We start from the raw sequence: 23,313 nt of genomic DNA on the forward strand, positions 1-23,313 counted from the left end.
TGCATTTTAAATAAAAGCACACATTCTATTCATGTAAAAACACCAGGCAGGCCCCACAAATAACCCAGAGACGCATTTTAAATAAAAGGACAAATTTTACTCATGTAAAAACACACTGATTCCCAGACCATCCGTGGGCTGGATTGAGAAGACGATTGGGCTGGATCTGGCCCCCAGGCCTTAGATTGCCTACCCCTGCTTTAAATGGTTGTGATCTTTGGACTGGATCCACAGGTTATCTGGGTCTTGGTCTGCTTCATTGAAAACCAAGAATATGTGCAGAGCTGTCTTTCTAAGATTGATTGATTGCTTTTTCATCTTTCGTAGCAAAACATGATGTGTGAACAAGGTTACAGTTCCTGGTACATGTATCTGCTTCATAGCTAAGGCTGCTGTGTCTCCTACAGCAAATAATTAATATGGCTGTAGCTGAAAAACGTGAGCTAATTTGTTTAACTGCTTGCACATTTATGTCCTAATACAGATAAAGTGAAGAAAACATCATAATTGCTAAATGACACCCCCCCACACACACACAACAAACAATCTGCTTTCATTCTGATGGACATGATCAGAATCCAAGATTACAGGAAGACTCCAAGTAAGGAATATGTCACATTTCAGAACCCTTGATTTAAACATATCAGGAATAGCCAATGTGGTGCCCTCCAGATGTCTTGGACTATAATCCCCATCACCTTTAGCAGGCATGGCCAGTGATGATGAGAATTGTAGTCCAGCTACAACTTGAGGTCACCATGTCAGCTAGCTCAGTTTTAGGTTATCTACAGTCCCTCTTCTATTTTTTCCTACAATTTGATTGCCTTTCTGACAGTTACAATGCAGTATGCTAGCATATTCAAAACGCAACCCAGAGCAACTCCAAAATCACTGCTGAAGTGGAGATAATGAGAATTTAGACCCTTGCGTGCGTATTTGTAACTCAAGTAGTAGAGAAACTGTGATCACAGTCTGAACAATAAATAGATATGACATCTTTTGATCATGTAGTGCCAGTACATTTCTTAAATGCACAAATGAACAAAGCATGTCCGGGTGAGTTCTGATGCCATTGTCTGATGCCCTGGGTACACCTGCTACATCTTTCCAAAAGTATACTTCCTCTCTTAAACACTTGTATAAGCAGCGAAAATAAAGCGTAAGCAAACTAGTTAATATGAATAGACAATGTCTGGTCTCTTTCCCAACTTACTTTCCACATCATTCTTGCACCATTGTCGAAATCTGGGACAAAAATAGTTTATTCTTTAAAGATTTATTTTAACCCACTTTAAACTATGCTTTAAAAATGCAACTATTGTAGGCTGAGCTGCAAGCAGTGAAGCTACCACTTCACATACAGCCGGTCAATTTTTATTCTCAACACAACTATTTGTATGAGTGTCTTGGCTCCGAGCCCTTTGTCTGCTGTATAAAATCTAGCAGAGAGGCCCTTTTCTTTGTGTCCCACCTGGGGCTGAGCTCACAAATGGTTCCTTTTGTCTTTCAGGTTTTTTTGTATCCTCCTCCTTTGGGGGGGAAAAACTGCAAGGGCGAAAAAGTCCTGCTTCTGATTTGCTTCTGGTTTTGTATCCTGGTTTATAGTAAGCTAATCGCTTACATATTGCCCCAAAAAGAGTGTAGATACACCAGTAAGAAGAGGGCGAAAAAGGCCACAGATTTGCATAAAATGTAGCTATGTACATGCAGGTGTCTGAATGCAAATTTAGAAAAAAAATATTGTCAATTAAAAATAAATTCAGGACATCTCACTGTAGTCAGGAAGACAGTAGCCAGACTTCTGAATCTGCTGACCAGGAGCCAACTACTTTGAAGCTTCAATGTTATTTCTACCCTCCCTTCTTAGGGCTTCTGAATCTTTAAACTAGGCCATGCCTTACAATGAAATCACAAGGGGTTCCCCCAAAGAATCCTAAGAACTACAGCTTGTTAAGGATTGTGAGAATTATAGCTCTGTCAGAGGTAAACTGCAGCTTCCAGGATTCTTTGGGGTGAGCCATATTCTTTCAGTTCAATATGGTTTAAATGTGTGGTGTAGATGTTATCCTAGATTAGGTTTGGGTAGCCGTTGAGGATGCCTTCAGTATAGGATTGACCACTGGAAAGTAGAATAAATGAGCACCCTTGTTTCTTGTCAGATGTAATGGGGGACTGGTTTAAGTAACCCTTGAAGTCTTTCATTACAACATATGAGAAAAGAGAAAGAGGGGAGAAAAGAGAGGCGCAGATGTTCACTTTTAGTCCAATAAACCATGGTTTGTTGGACTGAGATTGCTATGTCTGATCTGGACTGAAGAGAAAGAGGGAACCAGACTTTAACAACATAACTCATTTAGATGCCACAGATTAGTACATTGTTTCATAAAGCTACAGTTAACCACCCACCCAATGTAAACCTTTCTTGAATTTTAAGACTCCGTATACACTGATAGATTAAGCAACAAGATCCAGTTCTCAAAATAGTGATCCAAATGAGTACAGATGGCACTTGCTGTTCCTTGATGGTGTAATGAATGGAACAACCTTGCTTACGAAAGGGCATAAAGAATCCCATTAGACCCATGGACTTGTTTCAAATGTAATGCCAAGCCATGGTTAGGCACTACACATATGGACTTTCAATGGAACTTGGGCTCATACACATACCCCCTTAGAATATAGGCTCTTAGAGACTGCTGTTGTTGAATGGTATGAAAATTGTTTAAATAAATATACAAAATTTAAATAAATGAGGCGATTTCCTTGTTTTGAGGCAAACCATAGCACACCATTTTGTTTTATCCTGCAAGTCAGGAGTGGTCACCAGTGTCTGATTCTGGTATCCAATCCTGCTTGACATAGCAAGCACAAAACATAGTTTGCTAGTATGGTTGAAACAGTAAACCATGAATTGTCTCGCAGAAGCAAAGTAGGAACAGAATCACCATGCATGAATAGTGGGTGTGTGAGATCTTGAGGCTCCTTTAAGGCCCATTCTCAAATGCAAACCTTTCAAGGGAGTAAATCTGTACTCAGGTAAGGTATCTTTAGGTTTCAGTCATTAGGCTGTTACTCGGCACAAAACGGCACAAACATGAGTCTGAAGCCTGCTTGGTGTCTAACAAGAAATGATGGTGTGATCACACCCTTAGCTTGCTATGATATCATTTTGAACCCCTCTGGACTCAGTCGTGTGATGTGTCAAACTACTTTCAGAGAATAAAGATGAGTGTGATAATAATAAACCACTTTGTGTACAGATGGCAGAAAAATAATAATTGAATGCAGAGCTGCTAACATTTCAAAAAAAGAAAAGAAAAAGGTTTGTCCTCTTTTTCTTAACATGAGATCTGACTGTGTCATTCTCTGAAGGTTCCTGCTCAACAGCTCATGTCAGGAGAACTGGCAAAAAGAAAAGAAAAGGAAATCTTATTCAGGTCATTCATTGAAAATAACCTTGGGAGAACTGTGCAGTTCTTGGAGTAAAATAATGTATTCTTCTGTCTCTGTAAAAATAAAATGAAAAAGAAAAGAAAAAACTAAAAAGGAAAAGGAGCTGCCCTAAACACAAGCTAAACCTGTCAGAGCGGCATGGATCTATGCTCTGTTAAGAACCGAGAATTAGCAATTTACAAACCATGCTTTGTCAGATGTTGTGTTATCAGCAAAGGCTTTTTCTTCGTAATGATGGCTTTGCAACCAGGGGAGTCATTAACTGAAAATTGTGTTTGCAAACTGTCAAGGCACGATATAAAGCCCTCAAAAACGCCAGAAGTATTATAATTTTTGACCTATATGCTGTCCTTACTTTTTTGTCATGGTCCCAACCCTAGGATTTTACGGTACTGTGTGCGGTGGATGACTCTGATGAGGGCAAGACTCAGGCTGCCTTTTTGAAGTCAGTATCTTATTTACTGTCCTAGATGCAGGAGATGTGCCCTGTGCAATACTTCCATCTTGCCAACCTTGCAGGACAGAGACTGCAAAAGCTGGCAAAGTGTTTTTAACAACTCCACCTGCTCCTCCAGGAAGGCAGAGTGAACTAAATTACAGACCTTGTCATCCCTTATAAAACTTTAGCTGGGTTTAGCTCCATGCTGAGACAACATCTTCTGATAACTACCATAGGAGGAGAGAATTGAAGCCAGCAGGGCTCATTTGGAGCATCACTGCAGATGGTGACAGCAGTCACGAAATTAAAAGACGCCTGCTCCTTGGGAGAAAGGCAATGGCAAACCTAGACAGCATCTTAAAAAGTAGAGACATCACCTTGCCAACAAAGGTCCGTATAGTTAAAGCCATGGTTTTCCCAGTAGTGATGTATGGAAGTGAGAGATGGACCATAAAGAAGGCTGATAGCCAAAGAATTGATGCTTTTGAATTATGGTGCTGGAGGAGACTCTTGAGAGTCCCATGGACTGCAAGAAGATCAAACCTCTCCATTCTGAAAGAAATCAGCCCTGAGTGCTCACTGGAAGGACAGATCCTGAAGCTGAGGCTCCAGTCCTTTGGCCACCTCATGAGAAGAGAAGACTCCCTGGAAAAGACCCTGATGTTGGGAAAGATGGAGGGCACAAGGAGAAGGGGACGACAGAGGACGAGATGGTTGGACAGTGTTCTCGAAGCTACGAACAGGAGTCTGACCAAACTGGGTGAGGCAGTGGAAGACAGGAGTGCCTGGCGTGCTCTAGTCCATGGGGTCATGAAGAGTTGGACACGACTAAACGACTAAACAACAACAACAACAGCATTCTGTTTTCATTTGCCCTTTTTTTTAGGAAAGCTTTTGTCAAGACTTCCCTTGCCTTTGCCCAACTTTGCCTGCTTTAACTTGGCTTTGCCTGACTTCGATAGGCTTTAGCTGCTGGATCTGACCTTTCCTACCTTGCCCATTTACTCACCTTGACGTGTCTTCACCTACATGCTTCTCCTGTAAGTCTCTAACTTACAGCACTCAGGGAAGACAAAAGAAAAGAAGACAAATATGCAGCCATACAATCGCCTTAACTAACAGGGAAGGAAGCTGAAAAAGGGAAATGGATTCCACTGAAGTCCAAGATTAATGTTGTAGTAAAGGAGTGCCTTCAAACTGCAAGGTTGGCAGAGGCTGGGACTGAACAACAGGAGCTCACCCCGTTGCAGCGATTCGAACTGCCAACCTTCTGATCGGCAAGCCCTAGGCTCTGTGGTTTAGACCACAGCACCACCCACGGGGTGAGCTCCTGTTGTTCAGTCCCAGCTTCTGCCAACCTAGCAGTTCGAAAGCACGTCAAAGTACAAGTAGATAATTAGGTACCGCTCCGGCGGGAAGGTAAACGGCGTTTCCGTGCGCTGCTCTGGTTCGCCAGAAGCGGCTTAGTCATGCTGGCTACATGACTGTACGCCGGCTCCCTCGGCCAATAAAGCGAGATGAGCACCGCAACCCCAGAGTCGTCAGCGACTGGACCTAATGGTCAGGGGTACCTTTACCTTTTTAAAGGAGTGCCATGTCTTTTCTGACCAAGTAGGGCTTCCATTTAGAGTGCACCTCTTCCCCCTCTAGCCCCCAAATGTGTCAGATCATATACAATGAGGGTGCATCTGACATGGAATAACTGCTGTTATAAACAATTCATTATGCAATCTTATAAGCATCTGCTCAAAAAGAAGCCCATTAAGTTCAATAGGAGTTATTTCAGCATTGTGTGTATAGAACTGCAGTCTAAGGCTACAATCATATACCCACCTACTAGGGAGCGTGCACTATTGAACTCTGTGAGCTTACTTCTGCCTTGCATGCAAAAGGTCCCAGGTTCCATCTCTGCCATCTCGAGGTAAGACTAGGAGGGACTCCTGCCTGAAACTCTGGACAGCCACTGTCAGTGAATGTAGATGGACCAAAGGTCTGACTCATACATATCTATGTTGCTAGATATGTATAGGATCGTGCTGCAAATGATCATCTTTATCAGGCTTGCACATACTCTGAAAGTGCACCAGTGTATGACAACCTGATCCTGAACATAACTAGTCTTGGCCTTTGGACTCTGCTGAATTACACACTTCTACCACTACTGTATTTCCCCCTCTCCTCAAAATCTGAAATGACCCCTCTGCTGAGAAGTCTCTATCGCTACCTATCTTCCCCTGCCCCCATGCATAGACAGACAAGGTCAGTCTATTAGTTAAGCAGGAGGGAACAGGAGATATGACAAAGGATGAATAGACATAATAGCATGGCTTATTGTATGTGGTCTACCGCAAGCCTAATTACTCTCACTCAGAATTAGAGGGTGAAAAAAACAGGGCACAACAGGAAAGAAAATAATATGGAATCCTGATTCATTATGATCTACACTCTGTAGGACTGATATCACATGAAAAGCAATTGAGATAGGTCTGCTACAATGAGTGGGGCACAGCCCACCAACCTCTGTCTGCTCTCAGCCAGCCAGCCTCCACCTGCCTGTCTTCTAATTTACAACTGGTCAGTGGGTGGATCTGCCTGCCATTGGCTCTGTCTCTATCTATTGTTGGCCTCCCTTCCTTCTGTCCCACCAGACTTAATGGGCACTAGCCATCCCTAGTGGAAAGAGAGCTGGGCTGTGTGCTAATCTTGCCACCCCTGTTGTTGAATCCTCTGCTGTCCATGCACTGGCAGAAGGTCTGAAGAGAGGGGAAGCCTACCCAAACACATTTACAGATGGCTGTTTCCGTGAGCTAGAACTAGAAGGACAAATATGTCAGGTTTTTGTTTTTGTTTTTACATTTCCCCCCTATATGCTTACAATAACCATATAAAGTAGGTTATAGATGGGCAGACTGTTTGAGAACTTTTCAATGGCTTGTGAACAAGGCAAGATTTGACTTATGAGCTTCTTGACCTTCAATTCATACCCTAAGCCACTATGCTTCAGAAGTTCTCAATGGGCCCTCCCTCCACCCCATCAGCTCCAAAGCAGTCACAAACAAGCTCTGTGTCAGAACACTTTTCCTGGACCTTTCTTTTTTTACAGTGTTCTACACATCATGTGAAGACAACCCCGGGGTGTACCCTATGGAGTAATCCAGCTAATCCTGACTCTTTCGTGAATGTAATTTAATTATACACATATTTCCAAACATGCTATTTAGTGTAGAAAAAAGACAAGTAATGAGGGAAATTGAATATAGCACAGTGTGGGGAAAGTGGATAGAGATACGGTAGCTTTTTTCTCACTCTCTCATTCAGTGAAGCTGAATGTTGGGAGATATGTTTATTTTTATTTATTTAGATTATTTATGTACGACTGTCTGCACAAGCCCCGGGGCAGTTTACAAGAAGTCAAATAAGTAAAAATTCATAAAAATTGCACAACCCAAAACAGCATGTGCTGGCAGATCACTGAATGACAGTTACTAATAGTGGCAGCAATCAACTTTCTCTTCCCCCAAACACCTCCTGAAAAAGGGGTGTCTTGACTAACTGCCTAAAACCATAGAGCACTGGAGCCAGGTATACCACAGTAGGGATGAAGTTTTATATATAAAGAGCCACCACTGAAAAATGTCGTTTCTGGTTCCTCATGCCACATACCTCAATATGTGGAGGGAAGCATCATGAGAGTTTCATCCACTAATCCTCGAACATGAGCAGGTTACTATGCAGAATATGCCCTTGCAAATATTGGTGTCCCAAACCATTTAGGTCTTTGAATGTCAGAGTAAGATTCAGTACAGACAAAAGGAATAATTTCTTCTTGCAGCACATGGTTAAGCTAGAGGATTCATTTCCACAATGTGTGGTAAGGGCCATCATCTTAGATGGCTTTAAAACAGAATGAGACGAATTCAGAGAGGGTGATGGTTCTGTTTGTGGCTACCAGTCATGATGGCCGATCCTTCAGGATGCAGAGACCCCATCCAGGTGCTTATGGGGAATGGCAAGGTAAATGGCTCTTGGGGATTCTGCGGAAATGCCATGGTTGTATTTGTTGTCATTTGGCTTTAATATTATTTATAAGCAACCTTGGGAATTTTATACCAAAAGGTGGTGATAACGGGTAGATTAAAGATAATTAGGTCCCCAAAGGGATTCCTAATGCTCATTTGTATAATTGATTTGGAGGGGATTAGACAAATTAATTGAGGGTAAAGCTATCAATGCCTACTAGCCCCAATGGCTATGTTCCACCTCCACTGTTGGGTGGCAAGATGGCTTTGGATGCCAGTTGCTGGGGATTGCAGGTAGGGAGGGTGCTGTTGTGCTCAGGCTCTGCCTATGGGCTTCTCTTGGGCATCTGGCTGGCCACTGTGGATGCCGGATGTTCTACTATGACGGGCCATTGTTCTGACCCAGCAGGGTTCTACTTAGGTTCTTATATGTTGTATTTTTAGGTGTACAGCTAAAATGGGTGAGGAAACACAGGCACTTCTCTTCTCAGTGATTCAGGTGCTGAAGTGGGATGTTCTGGAGAAGACTCTCCATAGAATGCACACTGGGAGGTGCATCCAAATGAATGTAATGGGAGTAGAACGGCAACACCTGAACATTCAAATATGCACCTGAATGTGGATTAAAATGTGAATCCAAACAAGCATCCCATTTAGAGCAGTGGAGTAACTAGATGCAATCTGTACTTTATTGTGCATCCAATTTCCACCCCTTGGAAATCTATAATATATCCGAGGAACCTTGAGTTTCAGCAGCTAGTCAAGGCTGTGGGGAAACGGAAGGGGAAACCAATGAAATAAAGGAACAGGTCTTGCACATCCCAAGTCTCAGCGATTTATATATTTTTACTGATAAAATAGCACTCTGCTGCCACTGAGATCTTTTTGACAATGCTTCCCATGAAGTACTTTTGACAGTCACAAGGCAAATGTGTGCAGTATTCACCTGCAATTAGTCACACTTCAAGGAGATGCGGCTGTTTGGTTGGAGAGGTCAGGTGATGTGCTGAGCTCTGTGGATATTTGTCGATGCTGGCAGAAAACTGAACTTGCCAGGTTACAAAATGGAATTGCTTGGAAAGGTTGCTGTGCGCTTACGTTTCAGCATTCTGAGCACCAGATGTCGATAATAAGGCCGCAACAGGGGATGCATTAAAGCCTCAGCCTTAGCTGCAAGGTACATTGATAGCTTAATAGCACAGTACTGTGGTGCCGGCAGCTTTTAGACTATTTACATCTCGTTCTCTTTCAAGCGTCCCTCCCCCTACCTTTTAAAGTAGAGGTGTTCAGGCAACAATTCCTTCTAAATAACAGCTTGAACTTAACACCAAGAGAACAATAAGAGTGTAAAAGGGCTGCGTAGACTTTTTGATTGGCCATTTCCCCATGCGCTGTGAAGCTTCCAGTCTGATAAATCCCAGAGATATTTTTAACACTAGAACATGCGGACATCCAGTGAAGCTGAATGTTGGGTGGTTCAGGACAGACAAAAGAAAATCCTTCTTCATGCTGAGCACAGTTAAACGCTGGAACTCGCTCCGAACTTTGAGGGCTTTAAAGGAGCATTAAACAAATTAATGGAGGAAGAGAAGGTTACTAGCCCTGATGAATATGTTCCACCTCCAATGTTGGAGGCAGTATGCTTCTGAATACCAGTTGTTGGGAACTGCAGGATGGGAGAGACTTGGGTCACATCCATGCATTTAAAGCACTCTTAGACCATTTTAACAGTAATGGCTTTCCTCAAAGAATTCCAGGAACTGTAGTTTGTTTAGGGTTCTGACAGTCGTTAGGAGACCCAACACAGGGATACAATTCCCATCACCCTTATCAAAGTCCCAAGATTATTTTGGGAAGCTGTGATTGTTGCAGTAGATAAGAGTGGCATAAGAGTGATCTAAATGTAGAGTGTGGATGTGTCCTTGTTCTTTGCTGCCCTGTAGAGCAGGGCTAGATCAAATGGGCTTAACGTACAAAGGGATAGGCTTTGAGTTGAACACTGGGAGAAAGTTATTGATGTTAAGACCTGTCCAAACAAAGCGGGGCTAGGGAACATGTGGCCCTAAATATGTTGTTGGGCTAGAACTTCCACCATTCCTGACTGTTCACTATGATGGCTGGGACTGATAGGAGTTGGAGTCCAACAACACCTGGTACACCAACAGATTTCATAGCTCGAACCTAGAAGGTTGATGGACTCTCTCCCCCTGGAGGTCTTTATAGAGGGATGCTCTAGTTTAAGATTACATGCCTTGGGAACAGGGTTGGACTGGATGGCCTACAAGATCCTCTCCAACTCTGTGACATTTTGGACAAAAAGATGAATGGCAAAATGTGCTCCCTAGCAACAGACTATAGAATTACAGGTGCTTTTCAAAGTGCATTGGATTTCAGTATGGTTCTCTCTGGAGTATTTAGAATACCTCTTATCCACAGTATTACAGGGATAATAATCCCATTGTAGCAATACTACTACTACTACTACTACTACTACTACTACTACTACTACATTAATAATGCATCCCATGGAAAAAAAATGGATGTATAAACTGGACTCCAGTATAAGATAAAGCACCACCTCATGAGCACCTGCCAGGACTGGCATTTTGAAGTCTGAACTCCATATCTTCTCTGTTCTACATCATACTGTCTCTGAACTTTGAGCTGCCTGGTAATGAAATGTCTCTTAATTTCATCAGCTACTCCAGACATTGCTTCTGCTTCTGTCAAATCAACTTAGTATTGACTGAAGTGTTGAGTGAATATTCTACAGTAATCCCTTCAGGTCTTCAGGTGGCTTGGTGTTGAGATGGCTAGAGGCCCAGGCTGCTGTTGGAAGGTGTTGGGAACTCAGTCCAACCTCTCTGGAGGCATATAAAGTTGGTATAACATTATCGATACTGGCAGAAGTGAGCGGTGACTGAAAGATGAGTCCTATGGGAAGACTTCAGTCTGGAGATTTTGTACTTCCTTGGCCTATGTGAATGGCCTGTTAGTCTGCAGTGTACTTGGCACATTGGTCCCATTCTTTCAGTATCTGTTTTAAACCCATGGCGTTACTAGGAATGCAGAAATAGCTAGCTCCTAAAGACTTCTCTTTCTCAAGTTACCGCTTCCCTTTTTTTGCCAAAGTGGATGGAATTTAAAGGCACAGGAGCCTCTCTGGAGTGGACTTAGCCTGCAAAATGTTAGACCAATAGGTCCAGGAGCTTTTTGTAGCAGAAGTAAAAGGGATCTACTTTCCATCACTATCCTTTATGATAGAGGGAGGACTTTCCTTTTTCTTACCTCAAAATAATTAAGAGGTGGCTAAGTTCTGTGTATTCTTGTATGTATTTTAAAAGTAAATAAATTGCAGCTTTATACCAGCCTTTGGTTTGTGTCCAATCACAGACCTTACAATGTCAGGCTATCTAGAACACTGCCTATAATGTTGTGAAGAGCTCTGGAGTTAAAGAAGAGGAATGTAGGATATAATAATTAAAAAAACCCCAACAGCCTCAAATACAGCTTTTAACAGTTGTTTTTTTAAAAAATACACACCTTTTGCTGCTTGGGTTAAACAAAAAACAAAACTCAGAGCTTGACCGTGTTCTGCAGGCAATATTTGCAACAACCTCACTTACTGCAAAGCCCATAGGACCTACACAGCTATAATATATAAGAAAGTTCAGGGCTGTATCAAGACAGAAAAGTGCTGAAAAAGAGCAAGCCTGTGACTTTGGCAATCTCAATCTGACTTGGGGGCAATGGGGACGGTATAGGCACCTGACATGGCACAGAATGCAGACCACTGGACAGATGATTTGTAGAGTGAAAGACTAGGCACCTACAAGCACCATTCTTAGTTATTGCCAGCAGCATTGTTAAGGGAAAATAAGATGTTGACTCCAGTAGGAAAGTATGGCCACCATTTCTCCCCACAGGAATGCCTCTGAAAACAATGCTATTATCCTGACATAGCATTTTCCAAGGAAGGCATTGTATGTAGGTATATGTGAATGCCAGCCAACTGGTGTTGCAGCAACTGAGCTAAATAAATAATGCTTTTTTTAAAAAAAGAAAGAAATTATCTATGCCACATCCAGTTTCTCTGTGCCCCCAAATGTTTAGAATTTCTCTTCCTTTCTGAAAAAAGACCACAAAACACACTCTCCTGCACATACACTTTTGCAGTCTGATCATGGGATCCTAGGCGTGGGGAGCCATTTGGACACCATGGGAAGCAATGTCTGCCTCTGGCCCACATGGGTTTTCATGCTTGATCCAGTCAGGATAGTGGTCTGCAATAAGGCAAAGGTCAATGGTTTGAGGGGATAAACTCTTGGTGTAATTTTTCATTAAAAGGAGTTCTGCAGGCATTCTTAGGATAGTGCACATGATTGTGGTTTTGAGAATACTTAGTGGTACATGCAACCTGAATGCTGGTTTGTAAAACTAGTCGTTGCTTAATGGAGCTGAAGAGTAACACATTATTTTCTATTCTGTTGAGGTGGACAAATATGCTATCATAGCATATTTTTCATTTTCTGAGAACATTCTCCACCTCATCAGAATAGAAAGTAAGGTGTTGATCTTGCATTCAGTTCTGTTCTCTCCATTGGAGATAATTCTACTGAGGAATTGCTAATTTTGTAGCCAGTTTTGTTTATCCTATTTCAAAATGAGGCTGAACCTAGAGTCTGTTTCTTTTTAGTTGTTTTGGTTTTGGTTCCTGGGGACAGACTATCCAATTAATGAATGAATTTATTAGTTATTCTAAATTTATTAGATGCCTGATAGCTATTGCTCTCTGGGTGTCACACAGGAAAATACTGAGACATAAAATCACAAAACCCAGCACAATACTATATGCCCTTTATATCTATTTGATGTCCTTTATTATGTATGCTCCTGATCTGCCATGATTTATACGGTTTCTGGAAGAAAGATCTTAACTCATTTATTCATTTTGTGCAGGTCCCCACATTAATGATGGACACTCAGTTTTCGGAGTTCACCCCTGATATAACCCCCATAATGCTGGCGGCTCACACCAACAACTATGAAATCATCAAGCTGCTAGTCCAAAGACGGGTCACGATCCCGCGCCCACACCAGATCAGATGCAATTGTGTGGAATGCGTCTCCAGTTCTGAAGTAGACAGCCTGAGGCATTCCAGGTCAAGGCTGAATATTTACAAAGCTTTGGCCAGCCCTTCGTTGATTGCCTTATCTAGTGAGGACCCGATCCTGACGGCCTTCCGGCTGGGTTGGGAGCTGAAGGAGCTCAGCAAAGTGGAAAATGAGTTCAAGGCCGAGTATGAGGAGCTTTCACAGCAGTGCAAGAGGTTTGCTAAAGACCTTCTGGACCAGGCACGGAGCTCAAGGGAGCTGGAAATCATCTTGAACCACAGGGATGACCAAAGCGAAGAATTAGACCCGCAGAAATGTCATGACTTGGCAAAGCTAAAGGTAGCAATAAAGTACCATCAGAAAGAGGTAAGAGCTGTTTTCCTACTTGGGGATGGTCCAAAACTCTATGCATATGTCATGGGCTAGAAGAGCCTTCCCCAAACCCTGAAAAGATCTTGCTAGACTCCAACTCCCATCAGCGCCTGCAGCCTGCATGGCCAAGGTTAAGTAGTTATATGAGTTGTGGTCCAGTAACATCTGGAGGGCACCAGACTGGGGAAGGCTGAGCCAGCGTGTATTTCCAGGTGGGGTGTGATATGTTCTTTTAAAAGAAAAAGAAAAGGGATCCCAGGGCAGCTTACATACAATCAGTAAATGAAGAGAGTGGTGGTCTATCATCAATAGATATTCCCTGGGCAGGTTATAACAAATGTAAAGAAATATAAATAGATTTCGAAATTTACAATTTCTTTGGTTTATTGTAATGGTTCTTTAACTTGGGATTCTTGGTGTGGTCTTCCTGAGGGAAAAGTCATAGTTAATTAGTCTATGCACGGAGGGGAAATGGAGCCCGCCTCCAACCGACTCCAACTGTCTCCATCTACCTTCCCTGCCACACCACTGAATTCACCACCTGTGTGGAAATCTGCTGTGAGATTGCTGAAGGTCATAGTGACTATAAAAATCAACTCAACAGCTGAAGCTTATACCCTCGAATGCTGGGGAAATTAGGCCCTGGGTGATTTAAGGAAAAATCTACCTTCTATCCATGCCTTTTGGCATTAAAAAACTGGCTTCTGACTTGGTTCTGGGGTGCCCCATCTTGATAAAGTATCATGTTGCAACAATCATGTATGCTTGGTGGGTCTGTGACTCAAATGGTTCGTATGACAGTGAGGCAAGCTATTTTTGTTATCCCCCCCCCCCCAAACAGAATTCCTTAAAGTGCCCTTTGCTTCTTAAGCTGTGTTTTCATATACAAAGGGTCCTTTTTGGCTTTGTAGTCTCTTAATAAAGGATTTGTCGTCGTATATTGGTGTGGCTTCTTAGGGTAAGCTTTGTCTCCATATCTGGCACCTACTGAGAAACTTGTGGGCTTGGGGCTCAGAGGACAAGAAGTGGATCATTGACTCTTGTCTGGGTGAGTCCCAGATCTGTTCTTCTGTGTTCATTAACAGATCTGTGTCCCCCCAAATTCAAGTTTGAGGGACAGATTTGGGGAACTTTACAGGGTTGGTGGCAGTTCCACTAGTCAGGGTTGGTTTTCCTTGGGCATCATTTGGTTAGCTGGCAGCATTGAAACAGTAGACTCAGCTATATAGCTGGAAATGAAACATTTTGAGTGTGTTTTAAGTGCAATATACAATGTGGCATTAGATAGCAATGGTGAGCCCTATGGTAAATTCAATGTGTTTTTTAAATTATTATTTTTTGAAGCATTTTCAGAATGGTTTTTATATGTGTGTAGATTCCACAACTAGGGGCACGGGTGGCGCTGTAGGTTAAACCACAGAGCCTAGGACTTGCGATCAGAAGGTTGGCGGTTCGAATCCCTGCAATGGGGTGAGCTCCTGTTGCTCAGTCCCTGCTCCTGCCCACCAAGCAGTTCGAAAGCACGTCAAGTGCAAGTAGATAAGGTAAACAGCGTTTCCATGCGCTGGGAAGGTAAACAGTGTTTCCGTGCGCTACTCTGGTTCGCCAGAAGCGGCTTAGTCATGCTAGCCACATGACCCAGAAGCTGTACGTCGGCTCCCTCTGCCAGTAAAGCGAGATGAACACCGCAACCCCAGAGTTGGTCACGACTGGACCTCATGGTCAGCGGTCCCTTTACCTTTACTAGATTCCACAACTAGCTCTCTGTAGAGGGGAGTAATACTCCCTCCTTTGTTACAGACTCGCCGACATGTGATAGAGGCAAGAAACACTTATCAATATATTCCCACATCCTGAGCAGAATTTCATTCAACCCTCATTTATCTATATTTATTTATTTCATTTATATTCCCACTCGTTTCCCCAAGGAGTGCAAGGTGGTGTACATGGTTCTCCCCCTCCTCATTGATTCCTCACAACAGCCCTGTAAGGTAGGTTGGTCTGAGGGGCAATGATGAGCCCATGGTCACCCAATTATCTTGATTGCCTAGTCAGAATTTAAACCCTAGTCTCTCTCATGTCCTAGTCTGACACTCCAACTACTACCCACACTGGCTCTCTATACAAAGCAATATACTGTATATATTTATAAAAATTCAAACTAACATGTAACAATAAAAGACAGACTCTGTCCCCCACCCCACTTCAAAATTGCAACAGATATAGCCTAAAACAATGTACATGACCTAGGTCATAAGTAGGTAAACTAAGACCTGGGGGCCGCATCCAGCCCAATCGCCTTCTAAATCTGGCCTATGGACTGTCCGGGAATCAGCGTGCTTTTGCATGTGCTTTTATTTAAAATGCGTCTCTGGGTTATTTCTGGGGCATAGGAATTCATTCATTTTTCTTCTTCTTCAAAATATAGTCCGGACCCCCACAAGGTCTGAGGGACAGTGGACCGGCCCCCTCCTGAAAAAGTTTGCTGACCCCTGACCTAGGTGAATAAAAATATATTCACCTGAGACTGAAAAGGCCATAGAGGTGACAGGCAAGCTCCTCTGAGGATGCTGTCTCAAAGCAATCTCTGCCCCTAAACTAAATGGGAGTTGTGTGTTCAGACCCAGAAATCTCCCTCCTAAATAAATTCACACAAGACTCAAATTTTTGTTTTGGTTTTTGGCAGAATTTAGGCCACAACTTTATTGATTACAGAAATGACTGGTTGCATAGGATCTGGTTTGACTACTCCCTGCCATGCAGGTAGCACTGACCCAAGGTTCCAGCATAGGTCAGCAAAGGGTGAACACCTGGATAAGCGGAAAGCCGGGAACAGGCTATCTCCGCCACCCAAATGTCCCCCTAGACTCAGGCATGGACACAACCCCATCACAGGGGTTGACCAAACCAGCTGAGTCCCTGGATTCCTTTAACGGAATACCCTTCACATAGGGATGGCAAGAGCGTTCTCCCATCCCGATCACCTGAACCAGAGCCAATCCACCACACGAGCACCTGCACTTTGCCACCAACCAATCACGCCTGTAACCAATCCCTTAACCCCGCTGACATGGCAGTCAGCCATAAATCATTCCCAATCACAGACAGATGAACCCCATCTGTAAAGGGATGCATATCGGAAGGTAATGCCCGGGTGACGGATCACCATCCCGCCCAAGGCCAGAACCTTCTTGGCCACTGTGCTCTGGACGCGCCTCCTGGCCCTCTTGGTGGCAGCTGGGCTTCCTTGCCACTCACGTCACTGCAGTAGTTGTGACCAAAGATTTTGAGCCCAGGAAGAGCTGCCTTTAACTCTTCCAAGTCCTCCTGCATGCGGGTCCGCAGGCTCAAGCTGGGAGCTTCCGGCAAATCGTTCTCCCCCTGCTGTACCACCATCGCTGCAGGCATGCCTTCCCCAAACACCTTCACCCGCACCGTTGGGAGAAGCTCCTCCCAACGCATTCCTCATCTGGATATCCAGGATACGCACACGTGGTCGGGGAGCCCGAGCCTGCATCCAAATCCAGACTTGGCAGCCCTCCTGCTGACCCAGTGGACAATGCAGTCCAGACTGAAAGGCCTGCTGCACCGAGACACCCATACGCCTGGGATGACCCCCAGGACTGGCCGGGACCGGGATCCTGAAAGACTGAAACTGGGGAAACATAGCCCCAGAAGGATCCAAAGCCTCACTCCCCTCACTCACATCAGAGGGACCATGGGCCTCATACACAGTAGAGGGAGAGGAAGGGTCAGGCTGGGAATAAGCCTGCCTCCCAAACTGCTGAGCCAAAGACTCAAGCTCCGAATTAAACCTAACCAGAACCACAGGATCTGAACCAATATTGGCCATAATAGCACCCAAGCAAGCCAGCATTTGCTGAGGAACTGCTGGGGCCTGTGCTGAGTGAAGGGACTGAGAAGGGCCTCTAATTGCCCTCTTCGAAGGGAGAGCATGACTAGGATTCCTCGTAACAGGCATCCTGAATCTCACTTCACGCAAAATAATAACAAAGGGAACACTATTAACAAACTCAATTGATAAAATGGCACTCACGCCAAAACAAAATGTCGCTCTCACCACACTAGGCTGAATATGGCTACTGGGCAAGAATGGGGGGGGGGACTTCCTGGCCCCTAAAATTTCCCCACCAGCAACCCAAAGGATTATAATATTCAGCTCGATTAATTTGCCACAGCAAGCCTAATACCAAGCACCCCAGTCTGCAAAGCAGACAGAAACGGCAGCTGCCCAGAAGAACCAGAGGGAGTGGGGAGCTCAGCAGATAGGGAGAGCACAAAGGCAAAAGCCGTGGGATCGCACCCTGCAGAACACAACAACCAAGGTCGATGTTCTCTTGGGCAAATTAAAACAAAACTAGTCAGTAAGTTCCGCGAGGAATAAGAGCTGCCTAAGTGACCAACCGAGGGACGTGGGTAGTGCTGTGGGTTAAACCACAGAGCCTAGGACTTGCCATTCAGAAGGTCGGCAGTTTGAATCCCCTCGACGGGGTGAGCTCCCGTTGCTCGGTCCCAGCTCCTGTGAACCTAGCAGTTCGAAAGCACGTCAAAGTGCAAGTAGATAAATAGTTACCACTCCGGCGGGAAGGTAAATGTCGTTTCCGTGCGCTGCTCTGGTTCACCAGAAGCGGCTTAGTCATGCTGGCCACATGACCCGGAAGCTCCCACGGCCAGTAAAGTGAGATGAGTGCCGCAACCCCAGAGTCGGTCACGACTAGACCTAATGGTCAGGGGTCCCTTTACCTTTACCTTTAAGCGGCCAACTGGGCAGCGAAAAGCTCCGAGACCAGAGCTTGCCAGGGGCCAAAGGCCCCATGTGGCCAAGCCCCTGAAGGGGAAGGGAAGGGGAAGGGGAAGGAAGGGGGAAAAGGGGTAAAATTAACAAAATGGAATAACTTAAGACAAATTAAATTAGGAATAAATATTCCAGGACGATCGTCGCAGGTAGATCGCTCTCTCTCACACACCGTGATTATATGGTTTGACAATTTGTTATGTTGAAATTGTATAATAAAAACATTTTTTTAAAAAGAATCCCTTTGGGGACCTGATGATCTTTAATCTATCCCTTATCACCACCTTTTGATATAAAATCCCCAAGGTTGCTTACAAATAATATTAAAACCAAATGACAACAAATGCAACCATGGCATTTCCGCAGGATCCTCAAGAGCCATTTAATTAAAACCACTGCACACCAATTAAAAGCCATTAAAAGCCTGGAGAAACCTAATTCTTTTTGACCTGGAGCCTAGTAGTAATTGATCATGGCATCACACAAGTGTGATGTCCATAGCTGATGTGCTTTGACAACAGTCACATCCACTCTTGTGGGCCATTTTAACGGTCATGGCTGCCCTCAAAGAATGCTAGTGCAGCCATGAGTTGTCCACAACTGAAGTGGGATTTGAACTGCAGGTAAACTACTGCAGTCCATATCAAGATCCTGAATGGCTTCAAATACACTGTAGCTAGAGATAACCCTCACGGGCTCAGATAGGAGCTTCAAGGAAGAGGCATGCATTAGGAGTCTGAGTGCTCTTTCATTTCTGATTTTAAAATGTTTGTTTGGTGCAGACCTGTTTGTGTCTTCCCCAGCTGTTAAAGAGTATTGCATGCACACATCTCTCTCTCTCTCTCTCTCTCTCTCTCTCTCTCTCTCTCTCTCTCTCTTTCCTGCACAGTGCATGGAGCACAGGAAAAACTGCTATCCCATCAGTTTACTCATAATCAGTAGTGGCTGGTGAGGTGGGGCAAGGTGAGCTTGGCATGGTGCAGTGCATTGCGAAGGAGCCACTGTGATGCTTCTGCTGCCATGCACTACACCACACTGAGTCTCACTCCTCCTTTTCAGTAAGTACCAGTGTTCACTGTGCTGGGAAGCCAGCAGAGCAGCCATGCCCCCACCCATGCCACCTCACCACCTGCTACTCCTCATAATAACAAATAAAATGAATATGCTTAATAGTGCAATCCTATAGGGTCTACTTAGAAGCAAGCCCTATTAAATTAAATGGGAATTAATCCCGAGTAAATGCATATATGTTTACAACCATGGTTAATTTATGTAATTTGTTATCTCAATAATTGGTGCCAGCCACTAACTTAGACGGCTTTTAAAAAGCATTAGGCACTGTGTGAAGGTTGGTGTTGCAGTGCCCCACTTGAAGACTCCCTGGGTACATCTGACTGGCTGCTGTGAGACACAGGATGCTGGACTAGATTGTTGCTCTGGTTTGAGCCAACAGGGCTCTTGCATTCTAATGAAGGTGTAAATAAGCAGGAGAATTGCTGTCTCTGGTACAAGAAAGTGGTTGGGGCTCAGAGCTTCTCAGAGAATGCAACATGCCCTCTGAATGATTCAAGATATTTCAGCTGTAACCCTCTAGAATTCCTTCCCTGCCTGTGAGCAGATAGAGACTGTTGTCACCAATGTGGGTACAATTCCCTTGGAGGTGCAAGATCTCTCTGTAGCTCCAGATCTACGATTAGTATCCAATTAGCATCAATTGTTTTGAACTTCAGTCAGCTCTAAGAATGTGTGAGAACATTCAAATGCACGTACAGAACATGGCCAGATGGCGCTTCCTGGTCACACTTACAGTTTATTCATGTCTGTGCAACTGTGAAAACAAAGAGTAATTATTCTGAAGTGCTTCTGAACTGTAGACCAGGTATTTAAGATCAGGTTAAATATATGCTGTATGGTTTCTCTGGGACTGAAAGATAAAGTGTAGTGATTCAAAGTTCAGGATCTCATGGGGTGGGACTTACTGAAGCCCAGGGAAGCGGGGGTCAAGGGGTGGCAGCCAGTAGGTCAAGGGACAGCTCCTGGCATCTCAGCATGAATAGGGGAGCAGAGGTAATAGCGAAGTTGTCAGTCAGGGCTCAGCCCTATCCAGACCTCATATCTAAGGCCTGATGAAGAGCAAGGGCAGCTGGATCCTCCACTGATCTCCACATTGCCAGTGATCCTAAGAAGCCACTGGGTCTGGACATCCTTGCCCCAGTCCTGGAGATCCTTACTCTACTCCGGTTGCCTGGGCTGGCTGTCAGAACCACTACCGTCCCTGTACTCATCACCCACAGAAAGGGCAAAGGAGATGATGAGGAAGGGACAGGACAGTGAAAAGAGGGAGCAGCTGAAATGGCTGAGTGCGCTCCTTAGGCATCACATGTAGCATGCATGAAGACATACCTATAGATGGGGCAGGAATTAATTCCGCTTGTGTTTTAATGCAAGTTCACCAAACCTGCATTTCCCAAACCAATACATGAACGTAAATGCAGTTCTCCTTTGAAATTTACACTTCTCCAATTTCTGCAGCCCAAAAAGGCATATAAAAATGTGCTTTTTAGTGAAAAGCACATGAGAACATATTTATATTAGTGAAAACAGCATACAAAAATCTACTTTTTGGGGTGTGTGTGGAGTTTTTTACATAAATGCAAGGCTAGGCAAAAAGGTGTACAAAACTGCTTATATTATGAGGCATGTGTACAGAAACGCATATGAATTTTCACACAACCTTTTTTAAAAAAGGAAAGATCCACAAATGTATGTGGATATGGAGCAAACTGAACTTGATTGGAAACATGAGAAACTGAACTGAAAGATTTGTTCACCACTGTCCTCAGATCAGTTTCTCAAGGGAACAGCCTTGGAATGAGGGAACAGGGACAGCTTTGAGGGGCAAAACTAACTCATCCCCTTAGAGTTAAATGGTTTGGGGAAGTTGATTTGGACATGAAATGTGTAGTGATTATGATGGGCCAGGGACAGGGACTTTATTGATTCTAGTCCAGCATGAGGATGGAGCTTGTCCAGAGACACTTGTCTCTTAATAGGAATGGTTGCATGGTGAAAATAGTGATTAGCTTATCACTTGTTGAAGGTCTTGTTGAAGTTGTGATCTATGTCACCTGAGAGCTTGTGCCTCAACTCTTTTTTTACCTTTGTCCCTGCAAAACACAATTGTCCAACAATAACACAGTCTTAAACTCTGCTAACCAAAGCATAGTGCGTGGATCATGTTCTGCTGGTTCCTCCCCATTAGGCACCAGTCAATCTGTATCTATAGTATGGTGTTCAGCTCTGGGTGTTGTAGACCAGGATAGCAGAACTTCAAGCCTGGGGGCCAAATACAGCCCCCTAGGACTTTCTATATGGCTCTCCTCAGGCCACACCCATCACCAGTCCTGCTTTGTACCTTCCTTGAAAGTTCTTTTGCCAGGCTAGAATGTGTTTTTGAACTCTCATAATGCTTTTTGCATGACCAGAAGATGGGTGTGTGTCCAAGGGAGAGTCTGAGTGTCCAGACTTTGTCTGAGTTGGGTGGAAACAGCCCCAGATTGTCCCAGGCTGCTTGGAGTAATCTAGGGCTATTAGGGATTGGGACCTCAGTCGGCAGGGAGATGTCAGTGGGAAGCAGTCACACTGCATTCCCCTGCAGGGGCTGTGCTGGAAAAGCAAAGTGCAGAGTGCATAGCAGACCCTTAAAGTGTCCCTCTTTTCCAGGGATGTCCCTGATTAGAGAAGCCGTCCCAGTTTCTGATTTGATCCTGTAATGTCCCTCTTTTCTTTAGGACATCCCTATTTTCATTGGAGAAATGTTGGATGGTATGGTAGGATGTCTCTATTTTCAATGGGAAAAATTTGGAGGGTATAAGGTAAAGGTAAAGGGACCGCTGACCATTAGGTCCAGTCGTGACCGACTCTGGGGTTGCGGCGCTCATCTCGCTTTATTGGCCGAGGGAGCCGGCGTACGGCTTCCGGGTCATGTGGCCAGCATGACTAAGCCGCTTCTGGCGAACCAGAGCAGTGGACGGAAACGCCGTTTACCTTCCCGCTGGAGCGGTACCTATTTACCTACTTGCACTTTGACGTGCTTTCGAACTGCTAGGTTGGCAGGAAGGTATGGAGTTATCCAATTCCCAAGCCATCTGAAGGCAATCCTGTATAGGGAAGGTTTTTTAAAATGTTTAATTTTTAAATGTTTTACATATATGGTGGAAGCCACTTGGAGTAGCTGGGAAACCCAGAAAGATATAAATAGTAAAGTAGTATAAATAGTAGAATCATCGTTATGGAATCGGATGTCCCTATTTTCATTGGAGAAATGTTGGAGGGTATGGCATAGCCCTAGAACACATCCCCTTAAATATGCACCCATTTCATTGGATGCCAGGATTAGACATTCACCAGGATTGGGCACTCACCCTTCCTTCCATTCTGAGGAGACGTGAGGTACAAAAGATTCTTTCTGTGGGTGAGCATGGTGGTGCTTGATGTAGGAGTCTTTCCTCCCATTGTATATCAGGCTACTTAATAGAGAGGGGGTAGATTCAAAACATTTTATGGCGCTTTCTATTTTTCTGCTCTGTTTCTGCCCTTTTTCTGTTATCCCCCTCCCCACAGCAGCCATTTTGTGCTATGCCACACCCCACAGCAGCCATTTTGTGAGTGGTGCCCATAACACTGCCTCAAAATTGCAGTGTGCCCACTGGCCCCAAAAGATTAGTGACTCATGCATTATCATATGCAGCATCCCTTGCAAGACTCATTGGGGCAGGGATTCACCAGGGACAGGAATGAGGGACTGACCTTGCTACAAAGAAATATTTAGAGGAAAGGCTTTTGGGTTTTCTTTCTGCTGTTGTTGTTGATGCTGCTCCTTAATTGAATGTTTTGAGTCTCGTGCTTCTAATGGTTTGTTAGTTTTTATGCTGTTACCAGTCTTCTGGCACTTTAGATCCACAGGGAGGATACAAATAGTCAAATAAATGAACGAAAACACTTAGACACATGGGCACAAAGGTACCACCATGTAGATCACAGCCTGTAGCTGGTGAAGTTCATTTTGATCTGTACAGCACGACAACCTATTATTACAA

At 44.2% G+C, this 23,313-nt stretch overlaps 1 protein-coding gene across 2 annotated transcripts in view; it reads left to right on the forward strand.

Annotated features, from left to right (window-relative positions):
* Positions 1-23,313, forward strand: part of TRPC5 (transient receptor potential cation channel subfamily C member 5) — a 174,903-nt gene that overhangs the window by 71,650 nt on the left and 79,940 nt on the right. For both annotated transcript variants that reach the window (XM_028714744.2, XM_028714743.2), the window contains one exon: positions 12,871-13,392. In XM_028714744.2, coding sequence (XP_028570577.1) covers positions 12,871-13,392 — 522 coding nt within the window. The remainder of the gene's footprint in view (positions 1-12,870; positions 13,393-23,313) is intronic.

The sequence above is a fragment of the Podarcis muralis genome, chromosome Z (assembly GCF_964188315.1).
Source record: "Podarcis muralis chromosome Z, rPodMur119.hap1.1, whole genome shotgun sequence".
Taxonomy (NCBI): Eukaryota; Metazoa; Chordata; class Lepidosauria; order Squamata; family Lacertidae; genus Podarcis; species Podarcis muralis.